General features: G+C 36.2%; 4 protein-coding genes and 1 pseudogene across 5 annotated transcripts; 3 read left to right on the forward strand and 2 right to left on the reverse strand.

Annotated features, from left to right (window-relative positions):
* Positions 1-9,537, reverse strand: LOC147285337 (O-fucosyltransferase family protein). Its single transcript, XM_086243574.1, has 10 exons — positions 8,875-9,537; positions 8,505-8,577; positions 7,849-7,916; positions 6,220-6,308; positions 4,516-4,713; positions 4,127-4,331; positions 3,863-4,030; positions 1,487-1,654; positions 1,097-1,287; positions 1-395 (listed from the first exon to the last, which is right to left on the reverse strand). The coding sequence occupies exons 1-10, from the start codon at positions 9,265-9,267 to the stop codon at positions 230-232; spliced, it is 1,719 nt and encodes a 572-aa protein (XP_086099700.1). The 5' UTR covers positions 9,268-9,537; the 3' UTR covers positions 1-229.
* A 998-nt stretch (positions 9,538-10,535) lies between these two features.
* LOC147285338 (transcription factor IIIA-like) lies at positions 10,536-13,199 on the forward strand. Its single transcript, XM_086244211.1, has 6 exons — positions 10,536-10,874; positions 11,068-11,202; positions 11,766-12,054; positions 12,265-12,500; positions 12,612-12,755; positions 12,888-13,199. The coding sequence occupies exons 1-6, from the start codon at positions 10,746-10,748 to the stop codon at positions 13,059-13,061; spliced, it is 1,107 nt and encodes a 368-aa protein (XP_086100337.1). The 5' UTR covers positions 10,536-10,745; the 3' UTR covers positions 13,062-13,199.
* Positions 13,200-13,918: 719 nt separating this feature from the next.
* LOC147285339 (uncharacterized) lies at positions 13,919-16,015 on the forward strand. Its single transcript, XM_086244897.1, has 2 exons — positions 13,919-14,177; positions 15,341-16,015. The coding sequence occupies exons 1-2, from the start codon at positions 13,992-13,994 to the stop codon at positions 15,734-15,736; spliced, it is 582 nt and encodes a 193-aa protein (XP_086101023.1). The 5' UTR covers positions 13,919-13,991; the 3' UTR covers positions 15,737-16,015.
* A 750-nt stretch (positions 16,016-16,765) lies between these two features.
* LOC147285340 (putative F-box/FBD/LRR-repeat protein At4g03220) lies at positions 16,766-20,529 on the forward strand (annotated as a pseudogene). The gene is made up of 7 exons (XR_015122515.1): positions 16,766-16,875; positions 16,977-17,056; positions 17,752-17,808; positions 18,001-18,053; positions 18,228-19,233; positions 19,723-19,926; positions 20,126-20,529. The product of XR_015122515.1 is annotated as a putative F-box/FBD/LRR-repeat protein At4g03220 (transcript).
* A 449-nt stretch (positions 20,530-20,978) lies between these two features.
* NDHT (Chaperone DnaJ-domain superfamily protein) lies at positions 20,979-22,070 on the reverse strand. The gene is made up of 2 exons (XM_086244843.1): positions 21,678-22,070; positions 20,979-21,454 (listed from the first exon to the last, which is right to left on the reverse strand). Exons 1-2 carry the CDS (start codon positions 22,064-22,066, stop codon positions 21,031-21,033), a joined length of 813 nt encoding a protein of 270 aa, XP_086100969.1. The 5' UTR covers positions 22,067-22,070; the 3' UTR covers positions 20,979-21,030.
* Between the last annotated feature and the right edge of the window lie 1,559 nt (positions 22,071-23,629).

Consider the following 23,629-nt stretch of genomic DNA (forward strand, 5'->3'; position numbering starts at 1 on the left):
AAAGGAGAAGGTTTAATATAATACAAAAGAATTATGTCTTGATCTGTTATTGTCCTTATACAATGAATTTTGAGTACCTAACGAAAGAATCAATACCTGGGATACACTCCCCTCTACTCCAGTGAGAAAAATTTCGGAACTCAATTAAATGACTATTACAACAATTAAATGATACAATAAATTACAGTTTTACAAAACAATTGTAACCCTAGTGACAATTTTTATGTATTCAAGTCAGTCTTGTCGTGTTAATGTTTTCGTTTATAGCTTCTTCTTTACACATACAATCTGGCATGGGAAATGTATATAGTGACCCACTGGGTTTTCTCAACTCAAAACCCTTTTGGTCACTGTGTCGAAGCATATCTTGCATCTGTCTCTTGAAATCTTTCCATCTGCGACATAGGAAATATGGATGAATTAAAATGTGACGATGCTTCATAGTGAAATATAGGGCTGTTAATGAACAGATTAACGGCTACAGTGGTTACAAGACACACAAATTACATTCATGTTAGTTTGTATATATGCTTAAAGTTCCATTCATGTTGCTCCTATCTATCTATATGCTAATTTAATCTGTATATAAAATGATGAAAATAAGTGACAACCACAGGAAAACCTTAGTACAGTGAACAACAATGAGGTTCTTGAAGTTAAGAAACACCAAAAAGAGAAGTTATGCATGATAATATTCATTCCTAGCCCACTGTAAAACAAAAGTTACAGAAAGGTGTAACTATTTGGATGGTTTTTGTTTCTCAGTTCAGTTATAACATCTGCAAGATGCACAAGTTAAAATGTACATAGACAAAGAAAGCAAAAAATTGCCTAGACAATCTTTTCCAAGAGAGTGTTAAATAATATGTTAATGTGCATCATCTTTCCTACTTATTTGTAAACACAACAAACATTATAAATATAGAGACGAGGTAAAACACAATTTTTGTATCAGAATCAGAAAAAGGAGGGGGGGCATTGCAAGACATAAGAGAATTGTTTACTTAACACTACCCATATTCTTGGGATTAAGAACTATTACTTGAAACTCAACAGATGAAATCAAAACGTAAATGACAGTTCAACCGCATTTTACCTGATATGGGGATTATCCAACAATAGTGCTAATTTTCTCTTATCGGGCTTGATTGTCTTTGAATGCCCTCCATATAGATACCGCCGGTGACCAATCAAGAAGTGGGGAAAATTTCCACCTTGAGTGGTGACAAATACTTCACTGTGAAGGCAAACCGTGTAATCAAGAGCAGCCAACCTAGATGAGTGGCCCTACATCAGAAATTCAGCATTAAGAAGATTAATTTGATGGTAACTATATTATGTATAACAAAAGCAGCCAGGTTAGATGAATCTGCAGAAATGGTATAACAAATATTCTGCCTGCTTCAAGCTAATGTTTGCTTTTGTTCTACATGATCGATGTGTACTTAGTTGGGACCTGCAATTACCATGACTCAAAAAATGGTACCTTAAAAGGAGCAAGTTCTTCTGGAGTAGCCAGTGTGTCTTTCATTTCCAAGCGTGGAAACATCTGTTTAAGAGGAGCCATGTACTTTTCTGCTTTATAAATTTTTCCTGCAGCAATGTATAATGAGGTCGTATTATCAAATCCCATGCCCCTGAGCATCATTCCTACCTACAGCACCAGATAACTAATTAGTCACTAAGGTTGAAAAAAGAATTCATACTAATCCTAGTATGATTAAATTTAGATGCAACTGCTGTGCTTGGTTCAGCCACAGAAAGACCAGCTATAATTTTTACATCATTAGAATGTTTGATACAGGAATGCTATAATATAATTTGTTCCATAAAATCCACAATTGGGGGGAGTGAGCAGAGGGTGCTCTGTTATGGACTTTAAGATGGGATGTCTTAATTTGACCTGTAAATATAAATGACCAACACATTTGTGATCCAGGGGGAAAAGGGCCTTGCACATATTTAATTACTTAAAACTAGCACATAACATATGCATTGCACGTGAATTAAGCATAATAGAATAACCATATAACTCAGGAAATAAAAATTTATTATGTAGTGTCATAGAAAAATTGGATAAAATAAAAAAAAAATACTTCAACTAAGTAAAAAACCGAAAATATTTTATCAATCTTGGTGACATAATTATTAAATCAATAAAAAGTATTGATCAAGAAATTATTAAATTTTTTGAAATATATGATTATTTTTAAACAAATAATAACTAGGAATTTTTTTAGATAGGACATAACAAATAATATATCCTTCTTAGCTGGAAACGCAAGTAATTTGAAATGGGAATAACTTATAAATGAATAGAGATGATCAAGAATAAATAAAGTACGAGAGATAGTGATATTTTATTAAAAAAGGGGTATCAAAGGAAGTTATAAGTCACTTCTCAAATGGCTGCTTCACGGGTGGCTCACAAGCCTCACGACCATTTGACAAACCGAGATCAAGGCCTAATGTTGAGGCTCAAGTGGAGTCCAAGACTAAATACTCAACCAGCCCAGCCTCAGCAACAACGACAAGCACGGTCAACTCAACTGCAACCCTATTGAAGACGATTGCAGGTTGACGTTGGACCAACCCATATAATAAGCCAAATACCTCACCACCAAAAGGTTGTTTCAGACAACTGACTTGCTCATTATGACATTATTGATATAAGAAAGCTACTCACCATAAGAGGTTTTCACACTGCTGATTCAAGATACAAAATTCCATCTAATTGCACTGTTTGTTCTTGAAAGTTAACCTCCTCTTTCACATTCTCCCTATTAAAAATAAAATTCCCAATTAAGGTAGCACTCCTATGAGAATTGACTAAGCGATGAATGAAGTTAGTACCGCGGTCACCTTCCTCCAACCAAGTAGTTCAACATTTTTTCCTCCAACTGTGCTAAGTTCTTCAATTCCATCTTTATGAAAGCAAATGAAAAGACAGATGGGAAAGAGACTCTGTCACAATAAATAATCATATCTTGTCGATTTTGGGTGTGTTCCGTAATTTTAACTATAATATCTTAACCCCCACTCCCCCCCCCCCCCCCCCCCCTCAAAAGAAAAAAAGCCCTAGAATAAAAAAATGAAGGGAAAAAACCTCCAAGCAATGTGTCCTGCTATAGAGGTCGACAGGGTATAATGATTGTTCTGACTTGTAAAAGTTTGTGTAATATTCTTTTCCTCAGAAATCATACAACGAATGTGAAAGCTCCCATCACTCATCTACTTTAATAAGTTTATTACTATTAATTAATATTTCTGAATTCATGTGTTCAAAGGTAATACAATCAGAGAATTTATGGTTCAAACTAGTTGATTGTAGTAATAGAAACAGAAATTATCTGTGAACGAAATCTAAACACTGAGTGAGAGGCTTACTTGCTCATTTTAAGCAATTTAGTTATCCATATGTTAAGGATAATCGTTTCAATAACCCATGCAGCAGAAATTATACATACCCTAAAGCAAACAGGTAAAAGAAGATTTCGGGGGGTGTCCCCAACTCAAATTTTAAAGGAGTTTAATGAATTTTAAAATCCATAGAATCCATCAAAATCCAAAAGAATTGGGTGGAATTCTCATAGAATTTGTTATGTGTAAAAAATGCATTCAAATGCATTCAAATCCGTCCAAATCCATTTAAATCCTTCACTTAATGAAATCCATGACTTTTTGAGAACACCTGGATTTCATTGGAATCCATTAAAATCTGAGTTGGGGACACCTAAATTTCATTGTAATCCATTAAAATCTAAGTTGGGGACACCTAGATTTCATTGGACTTTTAAAATCCAATGAAATCTAAGTTGGGGACACCCCGAAATTAAAATAGAAAGAAAGAACAGACTTATACCTCTAATGGAGTTAAAGGGCATTTCCCATCCACACGATTTGCTCCTGGCCTTATTACTCTACCCCTTCTCCTGAATTTTCCTCTCCAACTTCTTTCTCGAGCAATATCCATTTCACGTTTCTCTTCCTCCCCACCATCATATTCACAGCACGAAAACGCAACCATGTCCTTTTATAAAAAGAGAAATAACATTTAGAACTTACAGAAAACACAGCTACAGAAGAGTTCAGAAACTGTTCATTTCAAAAAGATGAAAAATAACACCTCTTCAAATCGAAGATGTACTGAAACATATTTTCCCTCACTGTGGGAACTATTTTTAATCATTCGATCAACCATTTCATCTGCAAGCGTTCTTATAGAACTTGAAAACCTCAGTGCTTCGAAATTGGCTAAGCATCTAAGCCTTTGGACACTTGAAGGAACTGCATGAGCCAATCTGTTGGAAAAAGGTGCAATGCGCACGGCCCTGCAACATGGATTGAGGGAAACTATATATAGCTGTCACATACAATGTAATGCAAGCCCATGACTGAAACTAAAGAAATTAAAAAGAGTCGTATGCATAACTGTGGAAGAAAGAAATAAAACACATCATAACATATAAAGATTAAAAAGAACATTAAAAATAGCCATAAAGGTAAGTCACATACCCCATTTCCTCCAACTTTGGGAGGACCTTTTGGAGATAGTAAGTTGAACTTGACCAACCTTTCACTCTCAAATTCACAATGTTGCTTATATTATAGTCAAACCGCTGAAGTATATCCCCTGGGAGCTCCCTGACCACATTCACGTGATCTCTGAGAGCATGAATGAAGAAATCTTCATCAAATATGTTCCCAAAGCGGCTGCAACACGCGTTTAAAATAATTTATCAATATCTTGCAACATTAATAAGAACAGAGAATATGATTTTCTCAATCAAAGCATGACATTTCATTAATATTATTCAGACATGCTTCACCTATATGATTGTGGGTCATGCACCAATCAATAAATATGGCAAACTTTTCATCGACAACACCTATTAGATGCTTCTATATGGTGCTTTCTTTTGGGTTAGAGAAAGGGGAAAATCATATAGAACTCCAAAAGCCTCATCCCAACTGTTTGGTTGGAGATGAATTACCCAATTTGAATGATGCATATTTTCTCATGAAAAGAGAACTTAGAAAATGGTAATTCTTGGTTTAAATTATCATAATTATTTCCCTTTATAAGTACAAAGGTAACTTCAAGTTGGCCAATTGAAGTATTGTATTGTTAAGTTCTGACAGATGGAGAGCCATCCTTTCCTGATATTCAATACAGGATCATCTTGTATCTTTCTAAATAGTTTGGCACAGTTACGTGCATTTTTATTCTTTTTATATTTGGGGCAATAAAACAGCTTATAAAATCAAAAAATGAAAAAAATTCAAATATAAACAACAAGAAGATATTAGATATGTCGACAAAAAAAGTTTGGAAAAAATAAAGAAATGTAGGGCAAAGACCTCGCTCAGGCTGCAAAAATTAGAGCAGCAAAGCGGCTATCGAGCCCAAAGTTGTTAATGTGCGCCCAACGCACTACTGTGCGCCACGATTAAAACCTCTCCCGTGGAATACCACGCCACCCCTTCCTCAAGAGGGAAGCGCTCGGCCTTGGGCGCTTTTGAGTATGACAATTTTGTAAGAGAAAGTTTAAAAAAATTAGTTAAAATAGTCTAAACAAATTCTTATCAGAAAAATGGTGGTAAATACCAGATAACAAAGTCATCTTGTTTTCTCCATCCAGATTGAATTACCATTAAATTCCAAAATAAAAACCTAGCTTTAAAAGGAATCATAGGTCATCATTTCAATATTGAGCTTTTCTTTTTTCTTCGGATCCTGCTTGCACTTGAAGTATCCTCAACTTGAATCATTGTCCTTTATAGGTACAAAGATAACTTAAGGTTGGCCTGTTCCAGTATTGTCTTGTTAAGTTTTAACAGATGGAGTGGGTCTTTTCCTGATATTTCAATACAGGATCATCTTACATCTTTCTAAATAGTTTGGCATAGTTATGTGCATTTTTATTTTCTTTTATATTTTGGGACAAGTAAGAGGAGGAAGCGGAAAATAAGTACAACCCAATGATAGATGAGGATGCAAAAATTATTATATTTTTCTTTACTAATAACTAAATTTAGAAACATCTTAACTTATCAGCAAGAACAACCCAGCAATTATGTTAGTACAATTATATTTTTCTGTACTATCTAAACTATTTAAAAGTATCCAAGAATAAAACAAGAATCACCATGTAGGTGGTATGCAGCTGATGATGATTAAGATCATAAGAATAATAGTATAATAAAGCTAATACTCACCTTGAGTCTCTCCAAACACTATTTAAATGAAAAATTGGAATCAGAACAGTTGCATTCAATAGTCCAGCCACTGCAACTGCATCACATATCTACATTGAATTTGTTAAGACAATTGTCAGAAAACAAAGAGAGGAAAAAAATAGATGCACAAGACATAGTTCAGACAACAATTAAGCTTATAACACAGGTGTCCTTCTGTCCTATCTAGGCAACTCATGCACAAAGCATAATTCTTTTGTCCAAGTCCAAATGTAATTTGATGGAATAAAATGACAATTGTACACCAAAATTACTGCCAAAGGCTATGGATTTGGTCTCACATGAATAGCATATGATCAAATCAATTAAAATATGAGTTAATTACACTTACACCCTCTGAGGTTTATCGTCTTTTCACACACCCCTTGGGGTTTCAAAAATTACACATACACCCCCTGAGGTTTCAAAACTGTTGCATATAACCCCCTATAGTGAGACGAAAAATGATAAGAAATTATGCAAAAAGACATGCTAAGGGGTTAAATGGCCTAATAAGATTACTCAAGGTGTAAGGTCCAACCTCAATACAAATATTTTCTTTTTTGTTTATTTATTTTTTTCTCTTGTAGGGGGTTATATGCAATAGTTTTGAAACCTCATGGGCTGTATGTGAAAAGACGATAAACCTCAGGGGGTGTAAGTGTAATTAACTCATTGAAATATATATATATATGGAAATGTTCTCTTGTCGGTCAGTATGACTTGTTATGTTAGTGGACTAAGAATCTGGACCATTGATAAGGTAGATTCTTGTTTAAATGTAATGTAAAGTTCATATTCACAATCTAACAGCATAATATTCTGTATATTTGGTAAGAGAACATAATCTTAAGTATGTATATATAAACATACAAGTCAATGGCAAGAGAGAACTAATATATATATATACATCACACATAAGTGTATAAGTGTTAATAGTTAATTTCTCTTGCATAACAGCAAAGTGAAACATGGGAGACACTCCTCATCTTGTTTATTGTATTGACTTCACCACATGGTCAATACAACCAACAATCTGCAGTGATCCACAATGTCGAAGACCTCCCACAACTGAAAATCCAATTATACATATATACATTTATATATATATCTAAATATATTAAGCATCATCAAAGAGACCAAGCAGCCTTGGTGTTCTCAAAACAGCATACTTCAACCATATCGTAATTTTCACTTTATAACAAGAAAAAAAAATTTGAGGTGATCACTACAAATTGGTGTTTGGCTGACGAATTAACTCTAGTCACCAATTGGGTTTTTTATTAATCAACACAGAAACAGTACTAAACTGTGAACAAGAAGCCCACCTCAGAAGTGCAAGAAAACTAATTAGAAGAACAAAATACTTTCACTCTACTAAAAGAAACCATAGCCTCACTAAATACTTACACACAACTGCCTTCCAATCTCATTTCTTTCTTTATGATACATTCAAAGCAAACAACTCAACTGAAAAAAGGAAGGTCTAATACTACGCTTAGATATAAAATTCTAACAATGACAGCCACCTAAATCAAACAAATTAATAATAAGTTAAACAAGCCAAACCAATCAAGAAAATGAATTCCAGTTCGAAAAAATAACACCTACCGATAAGCGTTGCTGGTTCAACCCACCATTTGCTTCAATTATAAATAATCCATTTGACTTTGGTAATTCTGTAGTTCCTCCAAGTATTAAAAACCGGTAGTTAGTTATTCATTATATTTTAAAAACCACAGAATTATTCTTCTATTTGTAAATTATCAACATTTATAGATTTAAAATTCGGTTTTGATATTTTACTGTGACATTAAATTACAGATGTCAGACAAATAGAAGTAATCTAAACATAATAAGGAATGGAATATCACTAACTGATAACATGCATTATATTTTGCTACAAAACATTTGTTAATAAGTACTTTGCCACACAACATATACATGATGTAAAAGTAAAAGTATGCGTATTTTTGCAACATATGCATGAAGCAGGATGTCTTAGTAGTTATTACACATTTGTGTGCATATGTGCGAAATGGAAAAGCCAAGGGAGGGCAGGAGACCCAAAGTATAAATTCTAAAGAATCGTCTCTAAATGAATTCCAAAGTGCAGAGTAAGGCATATTGCCAAGAGAGGCTCCAAAACCCACCAAATTGTGAGTCTGACGAAGAAAATTCTAGGTAAGCATTAATAAATGTATCAATCCATCAATAAAAAGAGGTTATTGTCAGTTAATTATGATCCTCATATAGAAAACTCAAACCTGCTTTTGGAGTATCTTTGTTAAAACAAGGCTTCCAAACTTGATGCACTTTTGAGTTCCACACTGTCATCAACTGCATGATTTTCATATCAGCATACTGTCAATTCACATAGTTCACAATGGCTGTAAACAGCATTAAGAAACTTAAAATGTGTTCTTTTTATAGTTAGTAATTCACACTCAAATACACATACACAAACCAATACATCATAATACATAGGAAGTGGACAACAATGTATATCACAAGCATGCATGTTGATTGGCAAAATGATCAAATTCCCAGTATTTAAAATTACATAACAAATGCTGCAGTTTCAATCCCCCACTCAATTCCAATTTAAACAAAGAATGTGCAATCTAAAGCATTTACCAAATTGTCAGTGTGGTAATTGCTCTCATTCTGCATATAAGGCCAGAGCTTCTCAAAAACCTGAGGGCTCCTATACACGGAGCCCGGCGGGGCGCGCTTACGGACCACAACGACGGCGTTTTTCAAGCTAACTACATCGAAGCTCACCGTGCCCATATACAACAACATCCCCGAAATGTACAATAGAGGGGCGAATAAAAGCAAGCCCCGCCGCCTGAAGACCACCGAAATGAGCAAAAACACAACCCTCTCCACAATGCTCTGGTGCTTGGAGCCTCGGCCGGCGGTGTTCTTGCTCCGGCCGTGGCGGCAACGCGGCGAGGACGGCGGGGAGCTGCCGGGGGAGCTGGAACGGGAGCCCCGGGGCATGCCGAGCCGGCTGTAGCCGTGCATTGCGGGGAGAGAGAGGGAGAGTTAGGGTTCTAGAAAATTCTAGAGAGAGAGAGAGAGAGAGAGAGAGAGAGGTTGAGATCTGATTGTGAGAGATTGAGGTCTACATTAATTACATGAATGGCGGTGTGTAAGGTAATAAAGGGGATCGCGATTCGCGCGTGAGGGCGGCTGGGTTGAGAGCTTGAATCGCATTCACGGGAATTGTTGTTGGCTGTTGCCTGCCAGTGCCAGCTCTTTGATCAGAGTGTTGCTGTGTATACGTGGGGTGTGGTTTCAGGGAAGAGCTTCTCTTCAACATTATGACATGTCTTTGTGTAATTTTTTTCTTTTTGGTGAGAACATCTTTGTGTAATTGAGTAAGGAACTAAGGACTAAGGACTAATCTCACAAATTTACTAAATTTACTACCAAGTTATGTCAATTAAATAATGTTGCAGTATTTTATTTATTTCATTCACAAAATTAGCAAGACTCAAATGTCTTTAGCGTTTCGTTAGACTCGTATGTTTTGCAAAATTCGAGTATTCCCAAAGTCTCTAGTGTTTCATGAAACTTGAGTGTCTCGTTGGTTTTAAACGAGTCTCTACTAATTTAGTTCCAAATCCAACCCAACCCAAGCCCAATAAGAATATAATAGTCAATTCGTCTCTCAGCGGGTTTAACTAAAGAACTAATGCATATGTTTTATGGTTTTTTTGTTATCATTTCATCTTAAATTATATAGAACTAGGGTAACTTGTGCCGGTGGCACATTTAAAAGATAAATTAATTTCCTTAATTAAGAAAAAATTAATTAGAAAAGTTGAATGTTAATGAGAAATTAATTATAAAAAGAGAGATGACAAATCAATTCTCATGAACAGAAAAATAAATTTGGAAAATAAATAATAGACCATTGGAAGAAAATTGAAATAATCTCAACTATTCAGACCTAAAGATAAATTTTAAGATTAAAAATTTATTTTGTTTTATTATATAAATTTAATTATTTATGATATAAATCATCAACGAAAACTTATTTATTAGTTTTGAATTTTTTTTCTTTGTTAAAATTTAGATTTTGACTCTCAAATTTTAGACTATCCTGCAAAACTCAAGATTTAAAACTTAAAATATAACCTCAAATAATATTATTCTAATCTTAAAATATAAGACCCTATATCCAATTATGTCGAACCCGTAAAAAATGACAAAATATCATACAAATACTCACGTCCGTTCCGTAGTAGTTGAGAGAATTTGTGGTCAATCCGTACCCAAATGAAAAAGGGTAGAATCGGCAATAACATGGTCTGAAAAGTGAAAACCCTAAAGACTCCATTGCCTTTCAGAAGCCATTGGGTCTTCAAAAGCCGTTGCTCGCTCGTTGGTGGCCTTGGCCTTGGGCTCTGATTTTTGATTCCCTTTGCATAAATCACTTCGATCGCTTCTGATTATCTCCGAGCGCTTTCGCTTGTCTGTTGGTGGTTGATGTGACAATGGATAAAGGGGAAGCAGAGAAGGAGGGACCTATCTTCAGGGACATAAGGCGCTATTACTGCGATTACTGTGGCGTCTGCAGGTCCAAAAAGTCTCTGCTTGCTTCTCACATCCTCGCCCACCACAAGGTAACACTTCCTTCTTCTTAGTATTGATGTGGTTCTGTCGAAAATGAGTTTTTATGAAGTGCGTTTTTGGTTTTGAGTGATATACTGTTGTGGGATTGTTTGGTTTTGTCTTGGAAACAAAATTTGGAAGTTGGGTTTCCTTCAAATTGATTAGGTAATTTTTATTTATTTATTTAGTTATTTTTTGGTGCAGGATGAGATGGAAATGGCTAAGGCTGATGGAGATGGAGAAGTTGAGAGAGACAAATCTAATACTTGCCAAGAGTGTGGTGTTACTTTCAAAAAGCCTGCACATCTCAAGCAACACATGCAAAGTCATTCCCTTGAGGTATTGTTTGCTATTAACTTTTAATTGTCTATTGCTTCCTCATGATTATGGTCTGATTGTATGGAAGTTTCTCAAGGGAATGTATGTCATTGGCTTATGAGTTGACAGTAAAACCAGCTAGCTTCGAAAGCAATAGTTGAATGAAATTATAGGTCTGATATAATACGAGTTTGATGATGTCACTACCAATTGGTTTGATAGTTGCTGATCATGTGCATAGCTTTCTATGCTTTTTATATGAAGTTTTTGTAATGTTTGCGTCAATTGAATCAATTAAAGATATAAGTTTTGCAGGAATCAACATTTATGATAAATATATAAATGGATAGCGTGAAGCATTGGATCCCACACAAGGAACTCCAAAATGCGAGAGGGTTCTGACTTGAATGGACTAGTACCAGGTGGGTGACCTCCTGTGAAGCTCCTTCAAGTGAACCTCAATCACGCACTGTTCGGTTTAAGGTTTGAACCTCCATCAAGTGAACCTCAATCACGCACTGTTCATGTGTATTTTGAAGTCATGGTTATCTGCTTATCAATTTATTGTAGCTTATTCTTTGCAGAGGCCATATGTTTGTTCGGTGGATGATTGCCATTCCAGCTACAGAAGAAAGGACCATTTGAATCGCCATCTTCTTCAGCACCAAGGAAAACTGTTTAAGTGTCCAATTGAGAACTGCGAGGTTGAATTTGTTTTCAAAGGTAACATGACCAGGCATGTCAATGAACTGCACAATGAGGATTGTCCTTCAGCTGATGGTGGAGGTCAGAAGCAGCATGTGTGCCAGGAAATTGGTTGTGGAAAAGTGTTCAGATATGCTTCGAAGTTGCGGAAGCATGAGGAATCCCATGGTAGCTTTTACTTCTAAATTCTGTTTACCTCTTGTTCTTTTTTTGAAGTTTTGTGTATGATTTTATATTCGGTTGTGTATACCTGTGTGTGTAATGAATAATGTACAATGGTATATAGGACACACATGTTTCTTCAAATGAGGAAATGTGTCTTTAAATTGTTTTGCAAGATTTTCATTGTAAACTCTGATGCTATCCTTTACTTTGCAGTTAAGCTGGAGTCAGTGGAGGCCTTCTGCTCTGAACCAGGTTGTATGAAACATTTTTCTAATCAGCAATGCCTTAAAGCCCATATGCAATCCTGCCACCAACATGTTACCTGTGAGACATGTGGGATCAAGCATCTGAGAAAGAACATCAAAAGGCATCTCCACACGCATGAAGCGGGAGGTTCAGTGGAGAAAATTAAATGCAGTTATAAGGATTGTCTTCACATGTTTACAACTGTAAGTTGCTGACTTGCTTTGAATGGTTGTATAGTTAACCAACAGATTTAATATCTTCATATGTAAAAAATGTGGCATTCTTTGTGTTGACATTTGGTTTTACATTTGCAGAAATCAAATCTCCTTCAACACGTGAAGGCAGTCCACCTTGAACATAAACCTTTTGTCTGTAGCTTTTTGGGTTGTGGCATGAGATTTGCATACAAGCATGTAAGAGATAACCATGAGAAGACCGGATGTCATGTCTATGAACATGTGAGTTTTGTTTCTTGGATCATTCAAGACACTCATATGTTGGATTTTTGAATATTTTATTGGATAAGCATCTTTTCAGGCAATGTCACAATATGAATTCATACATGGGATATCAATTGCTTTGAATTTCAGGGGGACTTTGAAGAGGCTGATGAGCAATTCCGGTCGAGGCCAAGAGGTGGGCGTAAGAGGCAGTGCCCCACTATACCGATGCTGGTCCGGAAAAGGGTGACTCCACCAAATCAATTGGGCCAGGAGTCTGAGTACCTCTCTTGGTTGCTCTCACAAGAGGACGACGTGCAGTGAGTCATGGCTCTGTGTTGAATGTAATTTGACATTTTCCACAACCAATATAGAAGTTTCTTGTTGATATGAACCAGAACACTTGATATGTATATGTATAGCATCTTTTTAGTCTCCAGATCTGTTCTTCATTAAGCCCAAGGGTTTTGTAGTACTTTATATAGTGCGTTGTAGTCTTGTTCTCTTCCTCGGCTTCTGTAGTTTTCTTTGAAAATGTGGTTTATATTAGACCGTAATGGAAGCTCATAATGAAAGCTTAGATCATCTCTTTAATGCTTGTATTCATTATTGACCAAAATCATTAAGGCCAGATTCCAAAATTCTTGTCCTTCTTCTCATCTTCCTTCAATTATTCATATTATCAATTTTGAGTATCAGATCTGATTTGACGTGTTCCTAAGTTTTATTAATGTATAAAGAAATTGTCTCGTCCCTTCTACCAATAAAAAAAAAATTGTCAAATGTTGCACGTTGAAAATCAGAATATCTTATTTGGATTTTTGGACAAATTGAATAAATTCCATGTAAAAATCACTTGTATTTTTCGTTCCTTGATTTCTGAAGGGTTTTCTTAACCGGTAATAGTAGATGCACATCCTTTTTTGGTAACCCCAATGCATATCTTGACTTGATCTTAATTATAGGACAATTTTGATGTGTCAAAGACTCAAAATTGATGGTTTATTAAAAACTAATTAGTTTTCTAATAATTCTCTCTCTTTTTTATTTTTGGAGAGATCTAATAAGATAAAGAAATGAATCAAAAATAAAAAAAGAAGTTGGAAAATAAAACTATATTCTATATATACGGATATACCCGATTGTAATTTTTCATTTTTATATTTTTAATATCCAAAATTTTTTGGTTCCTAACGTAACATTAGCCATTAGCCTGCTGCCTCCCCCAGTGTTGGCGCCCTGGTCCGATAAGAGATGGTGTCACTGATATCTTCTTCTTGTTCAGCTCCATCAAGTGGGTCGCTTTTCTCCTCCGAGTTACTTCCAACTCGGTCGACTCAGCCACTCAAACCCGCTTCGCTTTCATGGGTTTCTTCGTTTCCTCTGATAAACATTTCCATGAGCTCCACAGCAGACCCTCCCAGTTCCACACTGAAAAAGGTACACTCACTCACTTTCCCAATCAACAAAACCCCCCCTTTGACAATTTTCAGCTACAAATTCAAATACCTTTTGTTACATTAGATTGTTGGTTTGAATGAATAAGTTATCTGGGTACTACAGTTTTCAATCTTGATTTCTGAATGAGGAGAGATATTGTGCAATTTCGAAGTGTACAACATCCAGAAGCAGCATAGCTTACATGATGGTACACTGTCCCTTTTGTTGTTATTGCAATTCATGTGATGAGAGTATAGCAGTCTCAGGGTAGCAGAGCACTTCATTTTTTTTTGGCTTGCTTAGGCTAAGAAGGAATAACTCCCAATAAAGGGTGAAACTTTAAATTATGGTTGGTAAGTACTCCAGATAGGTTGCATCCTATTTGCTTTTCAAGGTCTATGCTAGTAATTGTTTGTGTCTAAGGTCTATTTGGCAGTGCTTTTGTAGGAAACAATTTTTGCAGTAGTGTTTCTGCTGGTAGCGCGTTTGCCTGAAGCATATAAATTTTTTATTAAAAATCCAAGTTCTTCCTGTAAATGTGCATAGAAGTGCTTCTTGACTAGGTGCTAAAAAATTGTTTTCATGACTCAAAAAACACGTTAATGCTATCAAAAGCACTTTTGATTATCAGAAGTACTTTTAACACTTCTAAAAGCACTCCCTAATAACCCCTAAACTTGTTAAACTCAATTAACACTCTGCTACCAAAAATCCTCCCTCCAGTGGAACGTCTTTGTAGGAGGGTCTACTAGCCCACCCGGCTATCTTGTCTGGACAGGGGGATTGATTTGGCATGTCCTATTGCAAATAGCTGCAAGGTCCAATGGGGCTACTTAGCCCTCTCCCGACTCCATGAACATTTTGAGGGTTCAGCAACTAAACTAATTGTGCAATGGGGACTCAACCTTTTGATGGTAGTTGTGCTATATTTTTTGTCATGTGCAATTCAGTTTGAACCATCCGCTACTGTAGTTTTTGGGGAATTGAGGATGAATTGGTGGGTGAATGTAAACCAGTACAATTACAGTTTTATTTATTTATATATATATATATTAATGTCATATTGGCCCCTTAAGAACTCTTTAAAAGAGGTCCCTAGAAATACATTTTTCCACTGTTGCTTTATATAGAATGAATAACTGAAAATTTACCTGTAATTTTAGAATTCTTTTGTTCGAGCTGCTTGGACCCGGAGATCTCGAAGTGAAGCTGCAAAGAAACCTAACAGGAAATCATGGAAACAGAAGACGGATATGTATATGAGGCCATTCTTACTAAATGTTTTCTTTTCAAAAAAATTTATCCATGCAAAAGTGATGCATCGGGGAACAAGCAAAGTGATATCAGTTGCTACTACGAATGCCAAGGATCTTCGGAGCAACTTGTCCTCACTCACAGATCACAACGCATGCAGAGTTATAGGGAGGCTTATTGCTGAGCGATCAAAGGAAGCTGATGTATATGCATTATCGTATGAGCCCAGAAAAGATGAACGGATTGAAGGTAAGCTTGGGATTGTTCTTGATACCATTAAAGAAAATGGTATCATATTTGTTTGAACTCATTAGTCCAGACTCAAAACTTTTTTAGCCATGTTCACGTAAGATGAAATTAAGATGTAGAATGTTTATCATTGTTCCTCCACCTCTTGTATGTCTCAAAAATTGGTTGCTGTCAAGACTTTCTCTACGTAGTTCTGTCTACGCTTGATTCAGCATCCATCAACATCTAGTGTATAGTGTATAATCTCATTATCTCATTTAAAAATGTCTATCCAATTCTGTTGCTCAAGTTCAACCTGATGGAAATAAATTGACCCTACATCAAACTCAAAGTTGGACAATTGATTGCTAGATTATTCATCAAGCATCTGATGAATAATCAGATCAAGGTTGATTGCTAGACTTTGGGCAATTGAGCTGATCTTTTATGGTCAAGTTTCTTTTAATATGCTTTTGGATTCATTTCAACTTGAGAAGAGTGGGATTTGAGGAGGGGGGGGGGGGGGGGGGGGGGGGCTATTCCTCATTGTGCAGATTAAATAGTAAAACTATGCAGCTGCATACATCTATTGCTGGCGTGGTCTAGTGGTCCAACTAGCCAATTAGATGTCGCCATAGTAGTGTTGATTCATGTATTTGGGGATTAAGTCCTACTGGAAATTTCTCTGTCAAGACTGCTTATCAATCTCTTTTCTGCATTGAGGAGTCCGATTCTTTGCCTTGGGAGTTCAATTGGAAGCTGCTTATTACTCTTAATTGAAAACCTTCCTTTGGCATATAGTCCATGGAAACCAATTACTAATGTGCAAATGGCCAGGAGGAATCTCACTGCTGATGTAAGATGTTGGAGGTGCCCCACCTCCACTTTTATGGTTTTGTTGGAAGTGGAGACGTGGTAGCATTTTTAATGATGGTTATCATTTACCAATTTGCTACAGAATGGTTTGAAGCAATAAAGTTAGTTCTGCGGAGGCCCCTAGACAGACCGGTCATTTGCACCACCTTATTGGTGCAAATTGAATATTGATGGAAGTTATTTGAGCCATTCTGTTTAAGTTGGGGCTGGTGGTTTGCTAAAAAAATCTGATGGATAGTGGATCAAAGGGTTTGCCATTTATCTTGGTATTGGTACCGTTGTGGAGGCTTTGCTATGGGGACTTTTCAATCAAGGGTCTTTGTCTGGTGTGGGATGAAGGGTACAGGAATGTGAAGATTGGATGTGACAGTGCTGTTGTTACTTTAATTAGCTGCCAACCTATGCAAATCATCCAATTCTAAACCTCATTGATGGTTGCAGGGAGATTATAAGTAGGACTTGGGCTGTTTCTCTGGTGCACAACTACCGAGACAACAAATTTGTTGGAGATCATTTAGCTTGTATGATGGCTTAAGGCTTGGGCTACCATCTTTTCAACTCTCCCCTCTTCTCTTGTTAGTTCTTTTTGGGCTTTAGCCCTCCACAACACCAAAATATAAAAAAATAAGAAAAAACAAATATAATAACTGTATTCATCACAATGGTGCCTACTGTCTATTTAAGAGAAATGAAAATGCGAATCACCTATGCTTTTTGTTACGACATTTTAATTTCTTCCAAAAAACATGATTTTTTTGTTTTTTGAAAAATAAAATAGAGTTGACCTAGTTGGGGCTATTTTCTAATTCTAAATGGTCAAATTATATTTTGAATCATGTAGTTTGTTGGGGTTCTCAAATTTGTCCTTATAAATATAAAATGCAAAATCATATATTCACATTTTGTTGTAATCAAGTCTAAATTCCTAATTAAGTTGTCATGAAATGGACAGACCCACCTAAAGACGGACCGAATTTGACTCAATTAACAGTGGACTGAATTGACTTGGAATGGGCCCGAGGCCCGGCCCATTGTACATCTAAAGTGAGTACTGAGTAGTGGCATTGAACTCAGAGGTTCGATTCTGCGTTTGTAAACTAGACGGAAGTGGAAGTGTGGAAGGCTAATCAAACAAGAGGGAATAAAAGTGTAGTTTTCTAAACTGAAAAGTTGGAGACTTGGAGTTATGAACATTATCACTCCAATGCACAAACAGGGTCAGAAACCACTTGCAAGCTGAAAAATCTGTTGAAAGTCGTCAGATTTCTCCAAGGTGAGTTCATATTTCCTAGCCTTGTTGATTTCCATCTCAATCTCTTTCAACCGCAACTCCTTTCTGCTGTTTCTTGTATATAATTTTACACCATATTTACTTTTTAATGTTCTCTTTTGGCTATTGAATATTGAACTTAATTGTAACTAATGGTGTGAGAACGTTTCCTAATGAACTGCAAATTTTGTGCAGTGTTTCCTAAAAATCCTTTGAAGAAAACCCAAGTCACTGATTATGCACTTGGGGTACATGAACTTTCCTTTTAATAGTATAAATAGGGGTCGTCCAAGTGTTTTTATTGTGAATTGTTTTTTTCCTGTTTTGTGATTTTGTTTTTACTGTGTGTGATTTGTGTTCAATGTAGACCCCACATCTCTGCTTTCAACAATCCTTAAGGTGATCATCTATATGGAACGCAGGGGCAAGTTATTAGCAACTGCAGCTCTCAAGGAGCTTGTACTGAGTTTATTGTAGACAGGTTTAGTGATCTTCCGGACGAAATTGCTCATTGCATTCTTTCCTTCCTCACTTTAAGAGACCTTACTCGAGTGGGCAGTGTGTCCAAAAGATGTAGAGAGCTTTATCTTTCAATTTCGTCGTTGAATTTCGACACAAGCTGCTTCGAAAGATTAACCATGTGGAAGCGATTGAAGTTGTTTAACTCTTTCGATAGGTTCTTGACTAATCGTGAGGATAATAAGATGCAGTGCCTTCGTATTTGTTGGACTGACTCTAGAGTTCAAAATGCAAGCCTATATGATGAGCCGTTTAGAATATTCACATGGATTCGTAATGCAGTAAGGTGTAATATTGAAGTGCTTGATCTTTAACTCCGTTCCATGCGGTTGACACCATTAGCATTGCCCCACCTTGCTTCTTTATTTGTCGATCTTTGAGATCTTTACACTTGGACTCTGGAGGGGACATTCTTAAATGGCCCTCATCCACTTGTTTCACAAATCTCCACTATTTGAAGTTGAGAAATGTTAATATAGTAGGTGAGGAGTTTTTTATAAATGGATCTCATGTTTCAGCAAGTTCCTTAAGGAATTACATCTTGAAAATGTTCTAGGGATAAATTATGTCACCATTGAAAGCTCTTCTTTGGAATCATTTAGTCTTGTGGATCCTTATGAATGTAAGTTCTGCCATCTTAACATATCGGGTGAGAAACTTGAAGATATACATATAAGGTGCATTTTTCATTCACCTAGCAGCAGATCGTTAAATATTTGTGCTCCAAATCTAAAGTATTTGAAATGGGGTGGTGATTTGATGAACCACCAAAGTTTGGGGAACTTAATGTGCTTAGAAAAAGCTGAGATTTTTCTGAAGCCAGAGGTAGATGACTATGAGAAAGTATTTGAGGTTCTTTGCAGTATAAGGAGGGTTAAAACTCTTATTCTAAACAAAGAGACCACCAAGGTAATGTGTACACTACCCTTCTTCAGACAATAATTTCCTTTTGTCAAAACAAGATATTTTGTATTCTAAACTTATTATTTCATCTTTCCTGGCTTGAATGAAAATTCATATTATTTCATACAAAAGACTAAATTCATTTTTATGCAAGATTCTTTAAAAGTCATCTACGTAATTTTATCAGTCTTGAATGATACTAAGTTGAAATTTTTGTTAATTGTGTTAAATATTAATGCCCAAAAAAAAGTTAAAACTAGGAAAAAGCAATGGATTTGGCAAATGAAGTAAATTGAGAAACATGATATGAGTTTAAATTTTCGACATATTAATGATTATTCATCTAGATTTATAAGGAAATGTATTGCATTCAGTTGTACTTCATTATTGTCTTTTTTTCAGAGAAGAAGGGGAAACTTTGTTACTTTGTTTATTACTGGGTTTTAGGGTTCTCTACCTTCCTCTATTTAAGATTTGGCCCATATAACATTGCAGGCCCTGTTCAGGGAAGGTTTCATGCCAGCACCTTTAGATGATATTTCTTTCTTTGGCATGGGTATTAGGAGCTTGAGTGATGACCTAGTCCCAGCACTGGTCTCTCTTCTTAGAAGAATGACTACTTTGAGTACTTTGTGCATAAATTATGATCCATCCTTAGTATGCCTCATACCCGGCGGGTACCATCATGATCATGATAGTGTAAGTAATAGTACTGTGTATTGCCTCTCTCTCTCTCTCTCTCTCTTTCAAGCACATACATAGTGCACATTTTACAATGGACATTTCTTGAATCAGATGCATATGGTATTGGTCAAAAAATAAGTAGTTTTCCTGTCATTATGTTTGGCAAAGTAGTTTTTGTTTTAATTTTCAAATGATTTTCTTGTTGCCTTTCCAGTCATCCAGATTTAATATGAGATACTGGACATCCCAGAACCTTGCTTTTCTCAATCAGCTTATGGAGGTAAAACTAGAGCTTTCCAATGGTAGTAATGAATGGGAGTTTGCAAGGTATATACTGGAGCATACTCAGAATTTGAAGAAAATGGTCATTCTTCATTCACCCTATCAATCAGATGTTGTATTGATGGTAAGGAAAATCAAGACGATCTCCAATGCAACAGTTGTCTTACAGAAAAAACAGAGCAGTTGACCAAGAAAAAGGGTAAAGAAAAAAAAAAAAAAAAAAAAGCAGCTTTAATATTTTTTCAGAAGATTTACTTCTGTTATAATATTGTTATTGTAAATTTGTAACCTTAGTCTTGATGTTGATTGATGCAGTGTGGCCTTTCTTTTGGAAGAGAACCCTAACCTTGAGATATTATGAATTTAAAATATTGTTTCCAATTAGTGGATTTCTCTTAGTTTGCTTGTATGTGTGTAACAGTTGTATGACATTATTTTCTGCAGCATGCCTACTAAAGTACTAAGGATGAAACTCACTTGGCTAATAGTTAGGACTCACCAAACTTCCCACAATAAGTCTCAGTCTATTGACTAATACTTTGGTGATTATAACCTTATAAAGGGTGGAGCAGGGGCCCAAGCATTAACCTTAACCTAAACATATATATCCTCCCCCCAAGCATCCCAACAATGTTGGTAGTAGGAACCCTCCAAAAATCCAACGCAGAACATCATTAAAGATATAGAGATCCAATTAAACACTTGAAAAAAATATAGTTCATATATAATTTGAACTATATACCTATGAGAATTGAGATTAATGTGCAATTTCTTGAATCATAATGTGAAGTTTGAATTAATGTGCTATATATCTGAGTTATGTATCAACCTAGCTAGCTAGTAATATGGCTCTTTGAAGAAGATCACATATATGATACAACAAATAGCAAAAATGATAATGAAAACATCAATGGTAAGGGCTGTCATTGCTTGATCCCCCAGCGCCATGTTCCTTCCACCAAGCCGATCAACCATGTCCGGGACTGGTTCATACTTCTCTACTTCTTTCACATAAGGATCCTCCAACTTCATTCTCATCTTTTCAGCTTGGCGACTTGCAGCCTCTTGAGCAAGTGTCCAATTGTAAAACTTACGGCTCTCTTCGTTACTCAACACATCGTAAATTTCTCTTAACCTTACAAACTTTTGGGACGCGGTCTTTAGGGGAAGGGAAGTGGTGTCTGGATGGTACTCTTTGGATAATCTTCGATAAGCAGCTTTGATTTCTTCTAGATCAGCTTCTGCTGATACTCCTAAGAACCTGCCCAATTACAATGAGTGAAACTATGCACTATGCATATGTGGTTCTACTTCATGCATGTGAGGATTGTACTTTACTTTTTAAGTACACATAACTCATGTAAAGTTCATAATCAACCAACCAAACAGAGTTAATAACTAGGAGATGACATAGAAACAACAAAAGGCAGAGATATAAATTATATAATGAATGAATCACTTAAAAATTGTAACAAAAGACTCACTGGTAGTGAGAATCAGATACTGAGTCATTGAGCAAATCGGCAAACTTGTCTCTCAAGAAACTCTTTTGCTCCTCTTGTTGTGCTTGTTCTTTGGTACTAGCAGTTGTGCTTCCTCCAATCCAACCTTCATCTTCGTTGTCCCAATGGATTCTTGTATCAACTCCAGGTGGGGGTCTTTCGAACTCGCGCTTGCTCGGGCCTTGTGACGCGTACACTTGCAATCTAACATTGCTTGCTTTTCTTCTAGTTGTTGTTGCCCTTCTTGTTCTTGCTGTTGTTGGGCTCCCAAGCAAGCTGAAAGTATGTGAAGCCTGAGGAGCAGCTGAGAAGGCCATGGAAAGAGAGCCAAAAACGGTGTGCTTTTGCAAGTTTTTATTTACTGAATTCATTTTTTGATGCCAAGGGGATCGTTTTTAGAGGTTGGAAACAGAGCTTTCGTGAGCTCGTTTATGTGGTTCAGAATAAAAAGCAATCAGCAGGTTGATATTTTTTCAAGAATTTTAATTTGATTTTAAAGTTTTTGGAACTATATGACAGCCCTTGGGATTTGACCCCACATAAATCTGATATCCCAACTTTTTTTTTTTTTAACGAATATACCTTAGAGCATGGGATAGGCCAATTTGTTGAAGCAAACGTGTACCATATTATTCAAAATAATTTACAATTGGTTTGTGAAAACATAGATTAATGGGGTTAAAAAAAAATTAAAGGTTAATATAGTTGTTTATTTTAAAAAGTGATTGTGTGATGGGAGAGCTCGAACCAGGCAGCACGCTAAGGTTTTGGAGCCTTGACCTATGGGAAGAGCCCGGCCAGGAGCCCCGGGAGCCCAACTTCCCAATCCATATCCAACATATATTGGTTTTTTTAGCTACCCACCCATTGTGGATGGGGGCCCTACTTACCCCGAGGGTTAGGGGCGTGCTTAATGTGATTTCACATCAAAGTGAATAGATCAAGCTCCGCACCTTTCCTAGTTAAGTTTCAATCATCAACCAACCACTTTAATACCCTGCTTAGTTACAAGCCCACGCTACTAGGCTCGGCAATCACAAAACATGACGCAATCCTTTTAAGCATTTGTATCATTCAATATGTTTTCAATGTGGGATATTTGCATTATGTTAATTTGTAAGATATTGCATTCTTAACTTGAAAAGACAAGCAGGAAATTAAAAGTTTTAATAAAGCACACCCAAAACTCACAACAAGAAAATCTAAATTACCATACAAATGGATTGATTTTGAGACATTAATTTAATTTGATTAATTCCTTTCTAAAAGTTGTAATGAACTATCCTTCAAGTCAATTAAACCTCCCAATTCTCTACTACATGACCAGGCATGTCGAAGAACATCACAGTATGGATTGCCCTTCAGCTAATGGTGAAGGTCAGAAGCAGCATCTATGCCAGGAAATTGGTTGTGGAGAGGTATTCACTTTTTCCTTTAGTTTTTAAGCATTTTTTATTTGTTTACTTTTGGTCTGAAATTTTGCTCTTTTTTTCTTTTTCGGCCTATGGAAATTACAGCCATGCTTTCAAGTATACAGAAGTTTACTGCTCGTACAATTAGAAGATATATGCTTGGCATTATATTGATGATGTGGTCTAATGACTAGGAATATGAGGCTGCCTCATCTGGTGCACTTCTACTCAAAAAAGAGAGGCCTTCCAAGGATGATGTAAGTCTACTTTAAGATATTGGTGGTTCAGATGTGTCCATCCTAATCAAAACTAATTAATGATCAGACTATGAAAAGTAACCAAAAGAGGGGGAAAAGAGAACAACTCTTCAACTTGAGTCTTGACACACAAACTAAGAAAGGAAAGAAAGGTAAATGAGTTGTTATAGGGGGTTGGGAAGGAGGGGGAGGTGCTGCAAAACTATCACAAAAAATTGATCTGTCTTGTTTGATGTAGTTGAGAGTACAAGTACTGCAGCATCAA

This window comes from Dryas octopetala, chromosome 5 (assembly GCF_963921425.1).
Source record: "Dryas octopetala chromosome 5, drDryOcto1.1, whole genome shotgun sequence".
In the NCBI taxonomy this organism is placed as follows: Eukaryota; Viridiplantae; Streptophyta; class Magnoliopsida; order Rosales; family Rosaceae; genus Dryas; species Dryas octopetala.